General features: G+C 55.1%; 1 protein-coding gene across 1 annotated transcript; it reads left to right on the top strand.

Annotated features, from left to right (window-relative positions):
• Nucleotides 1-1,077: 1,077 nt before the first annotated feature.
• HSPB8 (heat shock protein family B (small) member 8) lies at nucleotides 1,078-12,209 on the top strand. The gene is made up of 3 exons (XM_054594163.1): nucleotides 1,078-1,858; nucleotides 7,703-7,766; nucleotides 10,929-12,209. Exons 1-3 carry the CDS (start codon nucleotides 1,489-1,491, stop codon nucleotides 11,086-11,088), a joined length of 594 nt encoding a protein of 197 aa, XP_054450138.1. The 5' UTR covers nucleotides 1,078-1,488; the 3' UTR covers nucleotides 11,089-12,209.
• Nucleotides 12,210-19,962: the final 7,753 nt, after the last annotated feature.

Raw genomic sequence — 19,962 nt, forward strand, 5'->3', positions numbered from 1 at the left:
AAAGCTAATGACACAGTGCCCGCAGCTGCCCACGGCAGCGGCAGATACACAGGAGGCGGCGGCAAAGGATGGGGCTGTCGCTATCCTCCGTATTCTTATTTTTAGCAAACTGCCTCATGCGGGCACTGATTATCATTGGAACAATTTCTCAGGGAATGACTCACTGAATTCCTTAGCACCCCCCACCGCACCCCACCCCGCCTCGAGGAAGCGAGGCCGAGACCCAGAAGCCCACAGAGGGAGAACAGCAGGCCTCGGATTGCCCACCTGTCGGGGACAGATCAGACGCTGGAACCCAAAAGCAAGAAGCCTTGCTGACCCCGTGTGGGTACCGCACCTGTGGCTCAGTGTCATGATTCAGTCACTGTCACGATAAAAGCCACCCTTAGTTACCACGCCCCACGGCAGTCTCCTCATCGGTAAAGGGGGATGATGTTAGCACCCGTTGGTCACAGGGCTGTCGGGGAGGAGGAAGCGAGTTAAAATGTGTGAAGCACGAGCGGGCACCCAGCGGCGCTGGGGAACTGGGGACTCCAGGCTGAAAGGGGGGACGCTCCAACCTGCGAGCACACAGTGGGCAGCCGCGCCCCCCAGCGAGCCGGCTGCTGCCAGGCCCACTTCACAGGTGGGAAAACCGTCCGCTGAGAGATGCCTGGGACTAGCGCGCCCGCCCTCAGGCGACACTGAAGGAAGTGCTGAGAGCCCGCCCGGGGCCATCGCCCTCCAATCTGCGGGGCTCCCGGGCCTCTCGGCCCCTCTATAGGTCCCCAGGGGCAGGCAGGATGCAGCGCACCCTGGGGAAAGTATTTGCAGAGGGTGACCTGCGCCTTCAGCCAGGCAGAGGGTTATTAATAGCCAGGTCTGAAGTGTCCTGCTCGAGAGGGCGGGCTCCGGGGGAGGCAGCGCAGGGCGGGGCTGAGCGGGCTGGGGGCGGAGAGACTGGCCGAGAGGCTGGCTGAGCTAGACGCCCAGGCCCCTCCCAGCCCCCTGGGAGCCCAGCCGGCCCCACCACGGATTCTCCGGGGCCAGTTCATCACCTCCGAATACTCCTGTGACAGGAGGCGCTTGCAAAACCCGCCCCCAACCCCAGCGGCAATATATACAAGGTTCCCAGCCCAGAAGCCGGGAGAAGTTTCTAGGCCTACGTCCCGGGGGTTATTAAGCGCCTGGCTCCACTCTCGGCTTCGGTGGCCCTGGCTGCCAGCCCAGACGGCCCGGGAGGACAGCGGCTGGCGGATCTCTGGTGAGGCGGCGTGGACAGGGGCTCTCTGGGATCCTGCAGGACCAGCCCGGGGTCGCCTTCAGTGGCTGCAGTGTCTTTGGGGGCTGGGACCCCAGCCTGGTGCGCACCTCTGCCCTTGGCAGTAGGCGGTTCAGCGAGTTTCGAAGTGTGGAAGGCTAGCCCGCCCACGTCACCTTGCTGTGTGAGCGCAGGCAGGTGGGCCCCTCTCTCCGAGCCTCCGTGTGCGCTCCCTCCCGGCAGCTGCCATGGCTGATGGCCAGATGCCCTTCTCCTGCCACTACCCGAGCCGCCTGCGCCGAGACCCCTTCCGGGACTCGCCCCTCTCCTCCCGCAGCCTGCTGGACGATGGCTTTGGCATGGACCCCTTCCCCGACGACCTGGCTGCCGGGTGGCCCGACTGGGCCCTGCCTCGACTCTCCTCAGCCTGGCCGGGCTCCCTGAGGCCGGGCACTGTGCCCCGCGTGCCGGCCACCACGTCCAGGTTCGGGGTGCCTGCTGACGGCAGGAGCCCCCCGCCCTTCCCCGGGGAGCCCTGGAAAGTGTGTGTCAACGTGCACAGCTTCAAGCCGGAGGAGCTGATGGTGAAGACCAAGGACAGATACGTTGAAGTGTCTGGTGAGTGGGGATGAGGAGGGAGGGAGAAGCGGGTGGGGGCTGTGAGCCCCAGCGCTGGGGAGAGCCTAGGGGACTTTTCCTTAGAGGGGAAGCTGTGACAGCAGGACACAGGTGACTTCAGGGCTCAGGAATGCAGCCCGCAGAGGTTATCTGCAGGGAAGAACTCTCCGCTCCTGACGTCCAGGGGCCTCAGCCTGGCCGGGCTGCGGGCCCCAGGGCCCTGTCACCCAGAGAGCAGGCAGGGAAATGGAAGCCACCCCGGGTGTTTCGACAGAGAATGTCATGCAAAGAGGAACTGAAACAGATAGAGAGGGGATGAAAAGACCAAGAAGAAGTGGGGTTCCTGGCACCCCAGCCACACAGCATAGTCAAGGAGGGCGTGTTTGATGCTGGGTGTTGATACTGTTAATAACCAGAGAGGTTTCCAGAAATGCTCCCCTTGTCCCAGGTGAGAAAACTGAGGCTTCACAGCCACTTTAACGTTGGTGACCCTGACTGAGCGCTTAGTGACTACTAGACGCCACACTAAGGGCTCTCGTTGTAGCATCTCGGTTAATACGACCAGGGCATGTGGGTCCTGCTGGTCTCTCTTTTTACACATGAGGAAACTGAGGCACAGAGAGGTTAAGGTAACTCTCTCAAGGCCACCAGAGAGTCAGATCCAGGCTGTCTGGGAATTGGTCATTTAAGCACCTACTAGGCACGAAAGGCTGGGTGTAAACTCATATTCCTTCTCGCCAGTAACCCCCACTCTGAGAAGCAGGGGTGTCTAGTCCCATTGCACAGCTGAGAGTGGGACCCCGGCGGGATTTGCCCAAGGTCACGCTGTGAGTCAGCAGCAGGAAGAGGCTGGGCCTGCCCAAGCCTCCAGGCGCAAGGCCCTGGTCCCTGCAGGCCCCGCTGGGGAGTGGGAATGCTCTGAGCAGCGGGATAGAGGAGACTGGAGTCTCAGCCCCTGGAAGGAGAGGCTTTCTGTTGCTTCCCTCCCAATTAAAGCTCCATTAAACAGTGTGTTCCCCGGCAGGCTCTGCCGTCCGGAAAAATCAATAAAAGCCATTGCAGATGCAGGCTGGGCAGGGACAAGCCCTGGCAGGGTGGTGTTTGGGGCAGTTTCAAAGCCTGGCAGGTCGGAATTAGGAACCTCAGAGGTTCCAGTGGATGTGGTGGGCTTGGGACAGGCGGGGGCCACCCGCAGAGGAAGGGGAGCGGCCAGGGTTCTACGCTGGCTCCACCACGAACCAGCAGGATGTGCACACATCTCAGCGTCCCTCTGCTTGTTGCCTAGTCCAGAAACCGGGGTTCAAAGGGCTACACGGCATAAGGACGCTTGTGTTACATGAGGTGAGGCGTGCGCTGTGTGGATGCTGAAACACAACAGGTCGGTACTGCTATTGAAGTTAATGTTGTGGTTCAAATGCCGGCCACACAGTGAAACCCCAACAAATCATCAAATGGTAGATGGTCTCGGAGACCTGGGTTCAAATCCTGGCTCCGCCCTTTACTCTCTGGATGGATATAAGCAAGGAAGTCTTTTCACCACCCTGAGCCACAGGCTCTTCATCTGCAGAGTGGGGATAATAATATCCATCCTGTAAGGCTGTGAGGAAGATTAAATAAATGCGGACGATACATAATAAATGTCTGTAAAATGGAGCTAATGATGCTGCCTGCCTGGCACTCTGTAAACAGGGTGTCAGTTGTCACCGCTCCCTCTATGTTTCAGTTAGGGTCCCAGAGTTTTCCACCCCAGGTTGGAGGGCACCCTGTGCCCTGCGGCCCTTCCAGAAGACCTCTACCAGCCTGGGGGGCTTCTTCTCCATCCTTCTTTCTAGGGGCTTCTTAACAAGGGGGATCTGGCAGCTCCAAGCTGAGGTCCCAGCTAAGAACCTTACTAATCCAGAAGCTCTGAATGAGTTATGGAGCCTCAGTTTCCACATCTGTAAAATGGGGTCACCGAGGAACTTAAATGAACAAAGCCTTTTTAGGTTGTAAAATTCTCACATGCGTTCACTTAGCAACCTCAGCATGACAGACTCCATATCCCCAGAGAGTACGTACAGAGACTCTCATAAAAGAGGTCTAAAGAATCTGATCGGCATCAGAGGCTCCATTTAAAGAGCAACTTCCTCAGGAAGTCAGAAGTCAGAGCTACCCCTGACCCTGACCCTGACCCTGTGTGACGCAACAACAGACCTGTTCTTCCCCAAACACCCGTGTGGGCACTGCGCCAAGAACTTACATAGTTGGCCCGCTAGTTCCTCCCATGGAATTCTAAGGAAGTATGGGTATATTTGTTATACCCATTGTACAGATGAGGAAACTGAGGCCCAGAGAGTGTAACTCACCTGAGATCACCCGCTTCCCCACAGCAATGTCTGAGGTTCAAAGCCAGGCCTACAGACAGCTCCCAGTCAGCACAGCTGGATCTGCTTCTGGCTGTGTGGCCTGCGGCAAATCCTGCCTACCACTTCCTACCTCGGCTTTACCGTTGGTCTCAGGAGCAGGTGGACTAGGCCAGTATTCGCCAAACAGCGTGCTTTAAGGGGTCACTAGGCCTCTGAGAAATGGACGGTGTAAGGGGTCCAGCATTCTTGAAGATGCCAGGTGAAACAAAATTGAAACCAGGTCTCCTGGCGGTGGGACTTCTCAGAGCCTTGAGCTTGCTAAATGTCGTCTGTGAATCTCTGAGAGGCTGCCTTGCCTCCCCTGAGCATGCACGAGTGTCCGGTTCCAGGGAAGTGTTTGGAGGATGCTGAACTAGAAGATTTCCATCATGCCTCACACACTCCCGCCCCGCCCTGCAGCCACCAGCCAAGAAATGTTCCCTTCTTGGGCCACTGGGCCAGGCGCTGGCCAAGGAAGGGACTGGAAAGCCCCTGAGACCTTCTGCCAGCCCCCTCTCCTTAGTCCCAGGGCCTCTGCTGGCCCCAGTGCCAGCACCTGCTTTCTTTAGCTGGGCCAGCACGGCCCTGAGGTGCTGGCGCCCAGTGCGGGGCATTCAGAGAGTGGCCGGTGGCTGCCAGGGGCCTCCAGCTCCCCCGGCTTTCAGAGGACTGCTCTCTTTCGTTTTCCCCATTTTTAATCACAATAATTACTTTTTCTGTTTATAAAAATCAAATAGTTCCACATAGAAAATGTAAACAGCAAAATAAGACAGCAAAATGAGATTAAAAATCACCCACAAGCCTTCAACTGCCCCTAATAGGTATTCAAATAACATGCAAATTAAGCTTCAAGATGCAACTCCTAACACCTTCTTTCAGCCAGATTAACCCCCTCTCCAGGCTTCCCTGGGGAAACCTTGGGGCTGGCCCCACCCAGAGAGCAGCTCCTTTAACCCCAGCGCCTGGCGGACGGGGGCGGGGGGGGCGGGGGGGGGTTGGCTTCTGAGGAGCAGCCCTGCCCCCAAACATCAAACTGAACCACAGCCATTTACCTTCACACGACACACAAAGCAGTCCTGTGACTCGCTCTCACTCGCGCCTCACGGGTAACCTGAGAAGGATGCTGTCGTTGCCCTCATTTTAGAGAACAGTGAATGGGGGCTCCGAGGGAAGCAGAGAGGTGCCAGCACATGCCAGAGCAGGGACTCAGGTCCGAAGCCCACACACCTGCCTTCAACCTTTGGCCTCAGCTCTCCCAAGCTGTATGACCTTGGGCATGTGAGGTAACCTCTCTGAGCTTCTGTTCCCTGTCCACAAACTAGCAATAACAAAAGCACGTGCTTTCCAAGGTTATTGTGATATAGGTAAGTTGCCTAGAACAGCGGCTGACACCCAAGTGTGCTTATGAGTTTGCTATTCTCCTCCTCCTCCTCCTCCTCTGTTGTTCTAGGATACCAATTGTGCAAAAGGACTGAGTCAGAGGCACTGGCCCGTCCCCAGGGGAAGCGGGCGTCCGGAGGCCCGGGCTCTGGGGAGGGTACCAGCGGACAGACAGTGCTCTCTGGCCACCCGCCTGTGTGCTGGGCAGTTGGTGGTCACGACTTGGCAGGTCAGACTAAACTCTCAGAGCATCAGCACATTCACAGAATAGCATGTTCTGGTGAGCCCAACGCTCCAGTTTCAAAACGATTTCCTATAAATGTGCCCCTTTCTGCCCAGCCGGTGGAACAAACAAATGGATGCTGCCCTTTCTGAGGGGATTTAGCAGTACAGGTGAAAGCTCAGACATTCTAGAACTTGGAATTTATCCTAAAGAAGTCACCAGGCTGGGTGTGAAGATCTAGCTGCAAGAATGTTCAGTGCAGGGAGGTTCTGTCCAACGTCAGGAACTGCCCCAGTGCCCAAAGGCTGGGCACTGGCTGCGTGACCGTACGTATTCCCGCAGTGACTGCCGCGCCGCCACGGAGAACCACGCTGAAGAACATTTGCCATAATACAGAAAAATTATAACGATGTGTTAGCAAGACATAAAAACAGGCTTCAAGTGCAGTGTATACTGTGATCTCATGTGATAGAATGTATGCTATGCAACTATACGATATAACATTTATGCGCCTTTAAGGAATAGAAAGAAGTCTGGGATGTATATAAAAATGTCAGTGGTTTTCTCAGGGCGATGGGATTATGGGTGGTTTTAACTGATTTTCTCTTCATTTTCCACACTTCCTAACATACAATGCACTATTTGGTAATCGGGAAAAAGTAAGAAAGGGAGAGTAATAAATAATTAAAAGGCAAATAATAATATAATCACCTATAAATTGCCAGCTTTTCGAAACCTGGACCGAGGAGAAACGCTAGATCCCGCGGGGTCATTCTCAGTCCAGATCCCCGAGCCCCCCGGCAGGGCGCCCCTGTGTAAGCGAGGGTCCCTGGCCCCGGAATGCCGGCCCACGAATGAGGCTGCGGCGCATGGCCCCGCTGGGCACTAATTCTTTGTTCAAAGAGAAATTAGAGACTCTCTCTCCTCTGAAAAAAACAAGAATAGGGAAGGGCCAAGAGGCTTAGAATGTCTTATATAAATTGCAATGTGATAGCCATTTGCGGCCCAGGCCTCCTTGTAATTTCATCTTTTTCCTTCCTCAGGAAAGAAATGAAATAAAATAAATGCTCCCCTGCACCCTGAAGGGGGTGGGGCAGGAGGAGCTTCACACCCCTGGTGCCCAATGTCCTTTCTTAAGGAGGGGCCCCTCCAGAGAGGCAGGCGGTTTCTGTCAGCAGCTGAAGCATGGTTTCCAGGCGACTCTCTCAGTGCCTGGTCCACGTGCTGTGACTCAGAGAGCCAGCTGGAAGCTGGGACGGGCAGAGAGGTATCAGACTCCAGCCCCTGGCTTAGGTTCTGAGAGAGCCGGTCCCGAGCCCAGGGCTGCCGCGCCCCTGCTGGTGTCCTTGGACCCCGTACTGGGCCTCAGTTTCCACATCTGCACCCAAGGGAGAAAGAAACATCCTGGGAGCTGGGAAAGGGCTCAGTGAGTGGTGAAGCGAGCTGGGTGGCAAACTAGCCTCCTGCTTCCCTGCTGCCCAATCTGGGAGGTGAGGCTCAGGGTTCTGCTTGCTGGTTAGGGGAGTGAGTGGTATCAAGTAGGAGGCTTAGCAGATACAATGAAACATAGTCCAGTTTCTGTCATTTCCTCAGACAAACATGTAATTGTCTACCAACTGCAGCCTAGGCCTCCTGTCCTGTCTGGTGTCTTAGTTGATCAGCTCTATAGCCTGGGAGGCGGGGTCGGAGGGGGGGGGCGGCAGCGGGGGCGGAGGCTCCGACAACTGGAGCCTCTGGATCAAGCCCCAAGTGACGCAGTGAGCCAGGGACAGGGCCCGGTTCGATGCCAGCCTGGGTCCTCAACAGTGGGAGCCCGGGGGACCAGATCCTGACATGTGGCCTTCCTCTCCCTTCCAGGCAAACACGAAGAGAAGCAGCAAGAAGGCGGCATCGTGTCCAAGAACTTCACCAAGAAAATCCAGTAAGTGGCCTGTGGGTTTCTGGGTGTGTGTAGGGTGGGGGAGGGTGGGGAGGGCAGGGAGGTGCCTGGGACCTGAGCTCCTTGCAAGTGCAGCTGGTTATTACTGTTATGGTCGCTGTGATTGAATCTTAACTCCACCCCCAGCCCTGAAAAAGTTAGCCCATGTCTGGTCTAGAGAGATGGCATCAGGTGAATTCCGAGGCTTCTCTCAGCGTCGGGATTCTGCCCGTGGCTGGGTGTGAAGATCTAGCTGCGAGAATGTTCAGTGCAGGGAGGTTCTGTCCAATGTCAGGCCCACCCACCGCCTCTGGGTTCTTAGAAGCCCTGGACACTTCCCGATAAGGCGATCGCCAAACTTTCTCTGCGCTCACTGGCTCGCCTGCCATCCCCAAGATCAAACGTTGCTAAGAGGGGAATGAAAGAGAAAAAGGAGGCGGAGGGAGGCTCAAATAAGGTCTCCCGATGGAGTCGCAGGCAGGACAAGGCCGTGCAAGGGGCTGAGCTGGAAAGAGGTTGGCGGATTAATCATCTTACAGAGATGGCCATTTTCCTGGGTTCCTGGGTTCGCCGTCTCTGAGGCCCCCGGGAAAACAGCTTGCGGGGTTAGCTGACCAGATAGAAATGCCAAAGCTGCTAGAGGCAGGGCTGCTCATCGGCTGGGGCCCCGCCGCTGAGCTGGGCTAGTTGTTACAATACTGGACCAGCCTTTGCCCTGGCACCCCAAGGGCCCTTCTCAGCCACTCAGGCAGCCGGGCCCAGTCCCAGGACCCTTGAAAGCCCCCCACATCCCAGCAACTACAAGAGTCCCCAGGACCCTCCTCCATCACCGTGCCATGACCTTCATTCTGGCAGGTCACTGTCCCGCTGCCTGTTGTTGCTATTTTGCTGCTGCTGTTGATATTTTAACCCTACCCCTGGTTTGGGAGCCCTGGCTCCACTGAACGGCACTTCTGTCCCTAAGCTTCCTCAGGGACAGGCCGCGATGGGAACGAGAGGATGTGCGTGAAGCATTTAACACGGGGGAGAGACTCAGGGCTCAGTCTGTGGGAACTAACCTTATCAAAAGCACCAAACCAGGTCAACCTGGTCAGAGACCTTGACCCAGTCTATCCCCACCTCAGGGCCTCAGTTTCCCCATGTGTGAAATGAGAGCGTTGTCCTGGAAAATTAGAAGATTCTTGGGGGCTCTGACATTCTCTGGTTCAGTCATATGGCTGTTGGCACTAAAACACTTACAGCTGCCAAGCTGCCTGCCCGCAGGGCCCACGGCTGCAATGGCAACATGGGTGCTAACACTCATCCTCGAGCACTTCCTGTGTGCCAGGCACAGGATTCTCGCTCCCCCTAAGAGGCAGATGCTTTTATGACCCCCTTGTCCCAGCAGGAAGTAGGTTCAGGGAAGCGAGATCACTAGCTCAAGGTCACACAATGAGAAAGGGCCAGAACTCAGGTCAGCCCTCCTGCGATGCCCACGCTCGGGACCACGGCTACCCGGCCACGTGGCACCAGGCGTCCATTGGGTTGGCGTGCAAGTGGTTAAACAGAGTTGGCCCATCCGCAGCAGCCAGGGGGTGGTCCAAACTTTTGGCCCGGCCTCTGCTTCAGCCTAGCAGCTCCACTTGGCAGCTTCCCAAGCCCCCTCATCTCTTCCCTCCTTCCCAGCAGGCCCCTTGTGAATGTCTGGGGCTCCGATTTGGCAGGCCTCTCCTGGGCAGATCCGGCCCATGGGGCTCCAGGTTGCTGTTCACAGCACATCACTCCCCAGCCCCTCCAGGAAGGGCCCTGCCCATGACCAGGAACGGGCTTTCCTCACTGCTGCGCTCTCTCCTCTGGACCTGTAGCTTTGCTTTTACAACAGGCAGAGCCCGCCTGGGCCTGGGCCGGGAGAGCCCTGTGGTGACTGAACCGCCCACCCCTCCCCGCAGCCATGGTCCTCTTCTCAAAAGTCTGATGCCAGAGATGCAGCAGAGCATCACAGCAGCTACTCCGAATTCAGAGACCGGGATTCCACTTCCATTCCCGTCTGCTGCGCATCCGCTGTGTGGCCTTGGGCAAACCATGTCACCTCTCGGACCTCGATGGCCCATCTATAAATTTGGGATAGGAAGAGGGTCGCCTGTGGGGATTGCTGTCAACAGCTGACGGAGCTGATTCAGGGGACGTGCCTGGCACTCAGAAAATGCTCAGAGGTCCTTGTTGTCATTATTTTTTATTAATAATGGCATCCCAAAGAACTGTTCTCACGACTCCAACAGTTTGTTGAAGAAACTATGTCCCAGAGAGACGCGCTCGCCCCAAACAATCCAAAAATCTTAAAAACGGCTTCAGAACTGGAGCCACGGCTGGGTCCAGACACCCCCCCATCTTTGGCACTTGCTCACTCCCTCACTGAGCTTGACATTTAATTTCCCCAAGTCTCTTTTAAATGTTCTATGCAACCAGCATATTAATTCCTACCTATTAACCATTCTAGGCCCTTTGTAAAGCTCTAATTAGGTAACATCCTTAAATGTGTTTTGGGAACAAGACAATTGTCTCCTACTGCAAAATACTTCAGATATGCCCCCAATCAGCTTATTCTAAACCTCATCAAGCACGTTGGCATCTGAAGCCTAGCCAGGGAGCCAACCTGACCCCCTTTAACTGCCAACTCGCCTCTTTCACCACTAATTCCACCAGTCGTGCATGCAGCAAATGAAAGTGTGTCACCTGCTGGGAGTCACTCCTTACTTAGGCTCTATCGGGATGGCAGTGGCAGCCATTTCGGCCAGCAGCTGGTCAGCTATGGGTGCTAAGCAGAGACCTCAACCAAGGGTCAAACACGTGGGCCACGGCTCCCCTGTAACTTACTGCCAGAGCAGCGTTTTACCATTTGTGAAGCATGTTCGGATTCTCTGCAGAGGATTCTTAAGCTGCAAATACCGTACAGGTTTAATATTGTGACCTCCATTTTGCAGAAGAGGAAACAAGCTCAGGGTCGTTGAGTGACCTGCCCAGGGTCACACGCACAGCTAGAAAGGGGCGAGGCCAGGATTCAAACCCAGCACTGGATACCTCCACAGCCTAAGTTCTTATCAAAAATATTTTCTTTCGAAGGAATAAAATGGAATGTCCCAGGCTGTATGGAAATAATAAATGAATAGAACCTTGTGCTTCTCCTAGGCTTCCTATGGAGGTAGACCCTGCAACAGTATTTGCCTCACTGTCCCCAGAGGGCCTGCTGATCATTGAAGCTCCCCAGGTGCCCCCTTACTCGACGTTTGGAGAGAGCAGCTTCAACAACGAGCTTCCCCAGGACAGCCATGAAGTCACCTGCACTTGAGACCTCCGTCTTGGCTCATCCTTCCCCCCGCCAACCCCCAGGGCTTCTCTGATTCCAGGGTACATTATACATTGCTTAGCTGAACTCATAGATTTAGTGTGACTAAAATGTTGGGGGTCAGGGTAATTTGGCCTGTCCCTGGATAGTGTAGTACTAGGTTTTTGCACCAGAGGGCGCAATTGGCAAGTCATGCTCGGTTGCGTTAGGCCAAAATGCTGGGAATTTTTCTTCCTTTACCTTTTCTATCTTGGTAAAAATGTTGTACATTCAACAGTTGCAAAGCATATAAAAGGGGACATAACATTTCACACTGTATCTTACCTTGCAACTAATGCAAGGGTTGCTTTTCTCTGGGGACCTCGCATGACCCAGATTCCATTTTGGGCTCCTGATTATCTGTGCCTGCCCCCTGGTTGGTTGATGGCACCCATGAGCCCACCTCACTGTGTTCCTGCGGCCCTGACCTACAAAGGGTGATAGACAGGTCTTACACCCCCAAATGGGATTTATCCAAGAGTCAGATGAAAACAAATAGTGCCTTCTGCCCTCCACCCAAGCATCTATAGCATGTCCCCAAGATGATACTCCCTGAGGACTCTGGAAGCCCCTTGATTTATCCTCTGGCTAAAGTCTCCCCTTTCTCGTGTCTCCTATGTCCTCATAGGGATTTTTACAGAGGGGGCTGTCTCCAGGCAGCTCCACCAGGAACCAAGCATAGGCCAGACAGCCTGGCAGGCAAAATAGTGGTTATTGTATATAGGGGTGGGACATGTGTATCATTGTTATTGGAATTGTGCTGTTCTTTAGGAAAAAATAACAGTAAATAATAATAATAAAGGAGCTGATGTTCTTAGCCTCGTGTGTTTCTTTCGATTGAGGAATTAAATGCTATACCACTTAGATTTTCAATGTCAACAGAGAATGTTTGTGGCTGCCAATAATAACCCCAATGAATAGTGACTTAAATGGCATAAACATCTATTGCCCACCTTTATAAGAAGTCTAGATACGTGATTTCACAATTATTTTTTCAGCTGTGATGCCACCAAAATCCCAGAGTATTTCCATCTTTTTCCTCTGCCATCTCTGACAATTCTACAAAGTCTCTCCTCATGTTTGCAAGACGGCTGCAGCCGCTCCGAGCATCTCATCCTCGTGTGACAATGCATAGGAAGAGAAGGCAGGGGGAAAGGGTCTTCTCCTCTGGCATTCTCTTTGATCAGCTCAAGATCCCTTCCAGGAACTCTCAGCAGACTAACTTGATTTCATTGGCCAAAACTGGGCCATAGACACAGTTGATCTTGCCAATAACCAGGAAGCCTGGCAGAGGGGCTTCAGCTGGGTTTGTTGGTAGCTCAGCTGACACCTTGACTTCCACCTGATGAAACATCTGACCTGACTAGTCAGTGCCCAGACATGACCCACAGAAACAGTGAGATAAAAATCTATCATTTAAAAACAATTTAAACAAATAAATAAAATTCCAAAAAAAAAAAAAGAACCCAAAAAACAAAAACATCCACAGCAACTGGGACATATGTCTAGTCTGAAGCAATCCCTGGCAAAAGGGAAAGGGGTGGCCATGGTGGCCTTAGGTCGATATTGATTTATCCTCTGAAGCCAGGAACATTGCTGCCTGAACAGAACAAGGGTCTGGTGGGAAGGAGGGATGGGCGGGCAGGCTGCCAAGGGCCCAGGGCCATGCTCAGGGGTCAGGAAACCCCACTCAGACTGGTTTAAGCAAAAGGGGGTATTTATCGGTACACATGGCTGAGAAGTCCAGGAGGAAGGTTCCGTCAGGCTTCTAGTGATGTCAGCAGAACTAAGTTTCTCTCCACCTCTTGGTCCTGAGGTGTATTCCCTGCCTACCTGTTGCCCCGACTCCCCAGCTCCTCGCCCTCCATGCCCCCATGTCCCTATGTCCTTTCATGTGGTCACGAGATGACTGCACTCGTTACAGCCCCATATCCTTCCACATTCCAGTCCCCAGGGGGGAAAGAGGCGGTTTTACCAAGAGCTTTGGTCATATGCCCTAGAGTCATTCTTATTGGACCAGCTTGGGTCACATGACCATTTCTGAGCCACAGCCCTTGAAATCAATGCTTTGATTGGCCAGGCCTGGATCACATGCTCCATCCCTGGAGCCAATCCCATTTAATCCCACAGCACCCTGGGAAGTAAGTATTAATTTTACTGTGGAGGAGCTGAGGCTGAGAGAGAAGGGGTGGCTCGGTAAGCAGCGTGGGGACAGCAGAAGGCGAACCCGGATGTCGGCTCTTGGAAGAGTTAGTGAGGAGCTTCTGCGCTGCTTTTCGAGAGCACCTCTAACCCCCCCCGCCCCCCCCCCCCCCGCAAACGGCAGAAGTCAGTGACTATTTCCTGAGCACCTACTCTGCTCGGTCCTGTGCTAGGAGCCAGGATTTGGTGGCCAATGAGCCACAATCTGGGCCCACAGACCAGAGGAAGGCAGACAGAAGAACGCAGAACGCCAGGCTCTCACCAAATCCTTACTGTGTGCCGGACGCTGTACTGAGGGCTTTATGTGTGTAACAGACTCAATTACCCTACAAGTGTATGAGGTTCACCTCTCCTCTCCAGTTGACAGATAAGGATGCAGACAAGGAAGGGCTAGATGTACTGCCCCAGATCACAGGCCCAAGAGCCACAGGCCGAGCAGCCTGTCCCCAGGACCATCACTGCTAACTGTTAATCACCTCGCCTGCCCTTCTCCCAACAAAGCACAATATAAGCGTGCATAACCAAAGTTCGACCGACTTGTGGGAAGAGATGAGAGGTGGTGTTTCCAGTGGGGGCTTTGCGGGGGTGGGGGTAGCGGGGGGTCAGGGATGGCTTACAGAGGAGAGGACGCTCCTGTTGGGTTGTAGGATTTGAGCAAACAGGGATGGGCGGGGGAGGTTCCTCCCAGGCAGAGAAAACACATGAGCCAAGACGAAAGGTATGTCCCTGTTAAAACCCTTTCATGGTTCCCATTATTCAAAGGATTGAGTGCAAGCTTCTATGCATGACTGACCCAGCATTATAGGTCTGTCCTCAAGCTCCCTCCCCACCCTGCCCTAACTGCCCACCCTGCCCTCCAGCCCTGCCTCACTTCCCTCCCTACTTCCAACCAGACAGGCCTGCTCTTGTTAAACTTTGAACACACTGTTCTCTTTCTCGCTGGCCAGGCAGTTGGACCCTTTGCTGACCTTTTCTCCCCTAGAGATAACATCCTCCTCCAGGCCCAGAAAAGCAGCAAAACCAGGCAGGACCCCTTGCTGACGAGTATTCTGTTGAGAGCTCCCCTAAGACCCCCCCTCACCTCTCCACCTTTGGAAAGCAGATAACACCCCTCAGACAAGGACCCCGCACAAGCCCTTCTTGGGGCACGCTCACTTGAATCTCGTTTTTGAGTGAATTTTCTTTCTCCTAAACTCTAAGGGACCCGCGAGACTGGCAGCCAGGGGAGCAGTGGGCAGCGGCAGCTCACCCCAGGCTCCTCCCCTGAACCTGTCTCCAAGGCCCCCTTTTCCCTGACTCTCCGGGGAGCCCAAGCGGCCCCGCCTTGGCTCCCCTGTTGCTTCTTCTCTCCTAGGCCCTCCTTGCCTCACTGCCTCCCCAGCTTAAATAAACTTACCCTCAGAGTCACCTGGACTCGTGTCTAGAAACCACACGCTGATAGGGAAATGGAGCTAAAATCCTTTTTAGGGCCAGCTGTGTTTTCTCTCCATTATAGCCTTAGATGATTGCTAACAGGCTATGGAACCAATTAATCAAATGTACATGTTTAACCTTACGTGCTGGCTGAGATTCTGCTGCAGTTAGCAGAGGACCAGGAATGAACCAAGGCACTTTTAACTCAGCCCTGAACTCCCACCCTGGGTCACCAGGAATGCGGAGGAGGCTGGTCGACTGCATTCCCAGAAACTCCCAGAAACACTGGGATGACGCAAACCAGACCACCACTCGATGGCTTTGAGATTCTTATCAGAATGATGACCATCCTGTTCCAGAAACCAGTAAGAAGATACTCATCAAGGCCGAAACCCCGCAGGCACTCAAATTCTGGGACCACACATCTCCGGGCGCCCCGCGTGCTCCACGCCACGTTCCCTCCCGACGCTCCCCCTAGAGAGACCTGCTCTGGACAAGCTTAAGGGAAGGTGGATGTCGGGGTTTTTACCTTCTGCCACCATTTCAGATCACCAGCATCTGATATTAATAAAAACACAATTATAATCCAATCCCTGTCTCTGCTTTTTGGCTGCGCGGTGACAGGCTGCACGGGCCCCCGGACTCAGGTGACCTCGGGTTTCAGCACTACCCAGCTGGCCCGAGGCAGACCCACTCCGGGCCTGGTCCCCTTTCTGGTAATACTTACTGATGTTTGTTCAACAGTTTCTGCGCACCTACCACATACAAGGCGCTGTGCTGGGTGTCGGGTTACTGTTTCTTTTGGCTCTGAGAGCCTGGTGAGAGGAGGAGGAAAACAAAGCTGTTACATCACCAGTTTCAGGCCAGTGAATGGTGAGAGCCCGAGTGGGTAGAGTGGAGAGCCCGCCCATCAGCAGTGCCAAGACCAAGGGTATGGAGGACCACACAGATTTACCCCAGCGGGGTCTCTCGGGCCAGGGGGTGGTGGGGGATGCCCTGTACCAAGAGGTGACCAGGGAGGAGAGCCAGGTGGTGGGACCCAGATCCTAAAACAGGAGGCACGATATTCAACTTCCAATTCTCTGCATTGAGATATACAACTCATCGACCAGCCCAAACTTTAGGGAAGCACATGCACCATGGATGCTTCATCTGGGTGGTCTGGGGACCACCCAGAGCAAGAGGAATGGAGAGGAGACTTCTCCACGGGCAGGAACCTGAAGGGAGAAGGGACCATGAGAAAGCAGCTCCTGAGACATCACCGATCTCACACCCAGGGCACGGGATGGAGGGTGCGATGGCTTTATTTAAGTATCTCGGGAGAGCGAGCCTTCACTGGAGGGCTGGACCGTTCCCTGCTAGACTACAGTCTCTCAAAGGCAGAGACCACAGCCTGTTGGTCTCCACTGTACCTGCCACTCCTGACACAGTTCCAGGCACACAGAAGGCACTCGTATTCACGGATGCGTGGATGAATGCACTGAGCAAATCAAACCTGAACCCCTTTCCACCGCCTTCAAAGCCCTGCATGATCCGGCCCTGTCACTTCCCACCTCCCATGGCTCCTGTTCTTGTTCATACCCACAAGCCTCCTTTCTGTCCCTGAAACACACTGCACTCATATTCACCCTGGGGCCTTTGCACTTTCCGTTCCTTTGGTCACCAATACTCTGCCCCCTGCTCTGTGCCTGGCCACCTCCTTCTTACTACAGTTTCCCCAGGTTTCCCCTCACACTCCACCGCCCAGGTCTGATCACTGACTATGACAGACATCGCACCCTGTAAGGACCCCGAAGTTCTTCTCAGGACTGTGCTTGCTTGGCTGCAAACTCACATGCATGTTAAAATCTAAGCTGCCCTCAACATACAGCGCAGCCACGGCCACACCCTAGAAGGTAAACTCCGAAAGGGAAGGGGCTTTCTCTGTCTTGTCCACCCCAATGTCTTCCATGCTAAGTGCGACGGTTAATGCATCACGTGACAAATACGAATTGAATGAACAGATGAATGAATGAACGGTGAGCTTGAGTCGCCCTGGGAAATTAAGCCAAAGGCACAATCTCAAACCCCAGAAACCGGGCTCGTTTCAGCTTGCAGAACTTCCAGCTTAAAGACGCAAGCTTTGTCATCAAAACCGATGATGTGGCCCTTCCCAGGGGATCTCCAGTGGAAGGACAGAGGAATGTTGTTTGTTCCTGGGCTCTCACCTCAAAGGTGACGCTGAGCCAGGACACTCAGAGCCTGTTTCCCCGCCCACTCCCTTGACCAGCGCGCAGGAAAGTCTTATCTGCAGCGCACCCCCTCCTCCTCCCAACTGCCTGCCAGCCAGCCGCTGCCAGTGGTGATATATGGAGATGGCTTGATTTGACCTTGAAGGGAAGAAACAAATTAATGTGTCTCGAAATAAATTCCGGGAATCAGTGGCTGGCTTCCCCTCCACCCTCTCCTGCTGCCTCACAAGCTGTGCATCATAATGCAAAAATCAATACCGTCTCTTAAACGGGCCAACACCTGGAGCTGGCGGGGTGTGGGGCTGCGGGGGTCTACTCCCTCCGAGTGTGCTGGGCCAGGGCTGTCGGAAGGGGCAGGGAGGCTCAGGGACTGCAGTGGGCTCTGCTCTGTTCGTTGAGGGCTGGCCGAGTCAGCCCACCGGCAGCGAGGTCCGCCCGCTCCACGCCAGCTCCAGGCCCTGGGTGCGGGCAGATGTGGGCCCGCTGGTGGGAAAGGCAGGGCTGCCCCGTGGAGCCCGCCAAGGACAACAGCGCATGGGGAGGAGGCTCCGAGGCCGGGCTCCCCGCCCCCCATTCAGCAATTCCATGTCTATTGACCGCGTGCCGGTGCTGGGCACCGATTCATGGTCTGTCCAGGGGGGACGGTGCCAGGGGCCCGGATACTGAGAGACTTCCAGGCCCCTTGATAAGTCACGTGGCCTGAGCCTCTGCGGTGCCCCCAGTGTCCCAGCCTGCGTTACGCACGTCTTCTCACTCTGACTGACGCTTCCACGTCCCGGGGCCTTGCTGACTCTGGAGGGACTGTCCCTCTCTCGCTCGGCTAATTCCTAGAGAAAGGACTGCCCTGGGAGCACACTTTTTCGATGAAAACCAGCCAATCCAGACCCCACACCCCAGCCAGGGCCTTTATCACACAGTTATACTTCGAGCCGCTGTCTCTACGCCCGGATCGTCCCCTGTGCCCAGAGCCCACTGGCTTTGTTCAAACCAGCCCACCCCAGCCCTGCCTGCCCTGCCTCGCCTGCTCCTTCCCCAGAAACCACCGTAAAGGCTCCGGTTCCCCCTTTCCCACCACCCGCTGGGCCCCCTGACGGCCCTGCTGCTCCCCTAGGCGCCCCGGTGGCCAGGCAAGCCCCCTCCTCCTGGGATCCATGAGCAGGACAAGCTGTCTTTTCAATGGCAGTCGCCTTCTGGCCTTTTGTCCTTGCCATAACTGGAAAATTTTAAAAATAAGCCCTATGCTTTAAAGCATGGACCCCTCCCTCCCCACCACCCTGTGGCAGGTCCCTCTAAGAACCAGCAGCCACCTTCGGACTAGTGGCCAGGAATGGTCTGTGCCTGGTCCTATCCCTTCCCAGCCTCCTACGTAGCAGGTACAGCACTGGGCCCTGGGGAACAAGAAAGATGGGGGTCTCTGCCCTCATGGGTGTGATGGGCGCCTTGGGCGATAAGCGAGTCAGCAAAGAGACCAGCAGGAGCCAGGGTGACAGCAAGTGTGGCCTGTGAGACCAGAGAGCAGGGGGCCGCGAGGGCTCTGAGCTCTGACCCCAGCTCTGCTGCTCCCTGCTGTGTGTGACCTTGTCACTTGACCTCTGCAAGCATGTGTTTCTGGGCCCAAAAACGTGGCTGAGGGCGATGCAGGGCCAAGGATGACCCACAGGCGCGTCAAGGGCTCAGCCCACAGGTGCTGACGCAGGCGTCGTCCACAGCAGTGGGAGCGGCGGGGGGCCTGAGCCCCGCAGAGCGCCCGGAAGGCGGGGCCCAGCGGCTTCTGCTGAGCCAGGGCCCCCTGGAGTCCAGGCCCCGGGCAGAAGCTCTCCCAGCCCTGCCTCCCAGTTCTCGCTGTCTCCACGGGGGAGGAGGAGGATGGGAATTCAGGGCATGGAGGAATTTCAGCCTCCACTGCCACAGGCCTAGAGGCAACCCTGACACCACAACTTTGTAATCTTCAGGGCCCTCCCCCCGCCCAAGAATGCTGCTGTTCTTGTAAATCAGGTGAAACCTGTAAATGTGACTTTGGGACCTGAATGATACATGTTTTGCGAGAGAGGAGGATGACTTTAGCCCCTTAGCAGTCGGCGCCATTCCTAGAACACAGCCCGCATCCAGAATGTCAGCTGCCACCATCACCACTGCCGTTGTTGGTCGTGGAGGGTTCATTTGAAAAGAGAGCGCAGTGGAAGGGAGAGGGCCAGGGGACAGGCGGGCAGCGGGCTGCCCCTCTTCCTCACTGGAGGACTTGCGAATGCGCAGGGCCAGGCTGCCTGGCTGGGCTTGTGCCCTTCCCCATATGGAGGTGGCGAGGCACCCTCCCGGCTGGGGCCTAGATACCCAGCCCCCAGCTGTCACTGGCTCAAGGGGAAATGCCTAGCTCAGTCTCTAGAAATACTTCCAAATAGTGTATATATATTTAATCCTCACCCGAGGGTATGCTTATTGCTTTTGGGTGGGGGGAGAGAGAAACATTGATCAGTTGCCTCCTGTATACGCCCCGACTCTGCAACCTAGGCATGAGCCCTGTCTGGGAATCCAACCCACAACCTTTTGGGTACAGGGTGATGCCCCAACCAGCTGAGCCACCCAGGCAGGGCGATAATGGAGATTTTTTCAAGGCTCACCAGGGGATTCCACTCTGCAGCCGGGGTGAGAAAGCCCAGGACAAGGGGCGCCGGGACAGGGGCTGCGCAGGAGCCCGGAGGTGCTTGGGCCCGGCCTGGCTGGAGCGGCAGTAGTGACCAAGCGCTTCTAGGAAGAAATGACGTAGAGGTTGGAACCTGGAGGGTGAGTATTAATAATGACATTATTAAATGTTTATTAGCTTCGAGGCGCTGTCTACGCTCTTCACAACCATTTTGCTATTTAACCTGTAGCCGACCCACAATGATCCAAAAATGCGCCAGAGTTCCCACAGCTGGGACGTGGCACAGCTGCTGAGCCAGTTCCAAACCCAAGCAAACTGGTTCCAGACCACAGTGTTTGCTAACCAGAGTGG

Source organism: Pteronotus mesoamericanus, unplaced genomic scaffold (assembly GCF_021234165.1).
Source record: "Pteronotus mesoamericanus isolate MK-2021 breed Mesoamerican mustached bat unplaced genomic scaffold, CSHL_Meso_final scaffold_507, whole genome shotgun sequence".
In the NCBI taxonomy this organism is placed as follows: domain Eukaryota; kingdom Metazoa; phylum Chordata; class Mammalia; order Chiroptera; family Mormoopidae; genus Pteronotus; species Pteronotus mesoamericanus.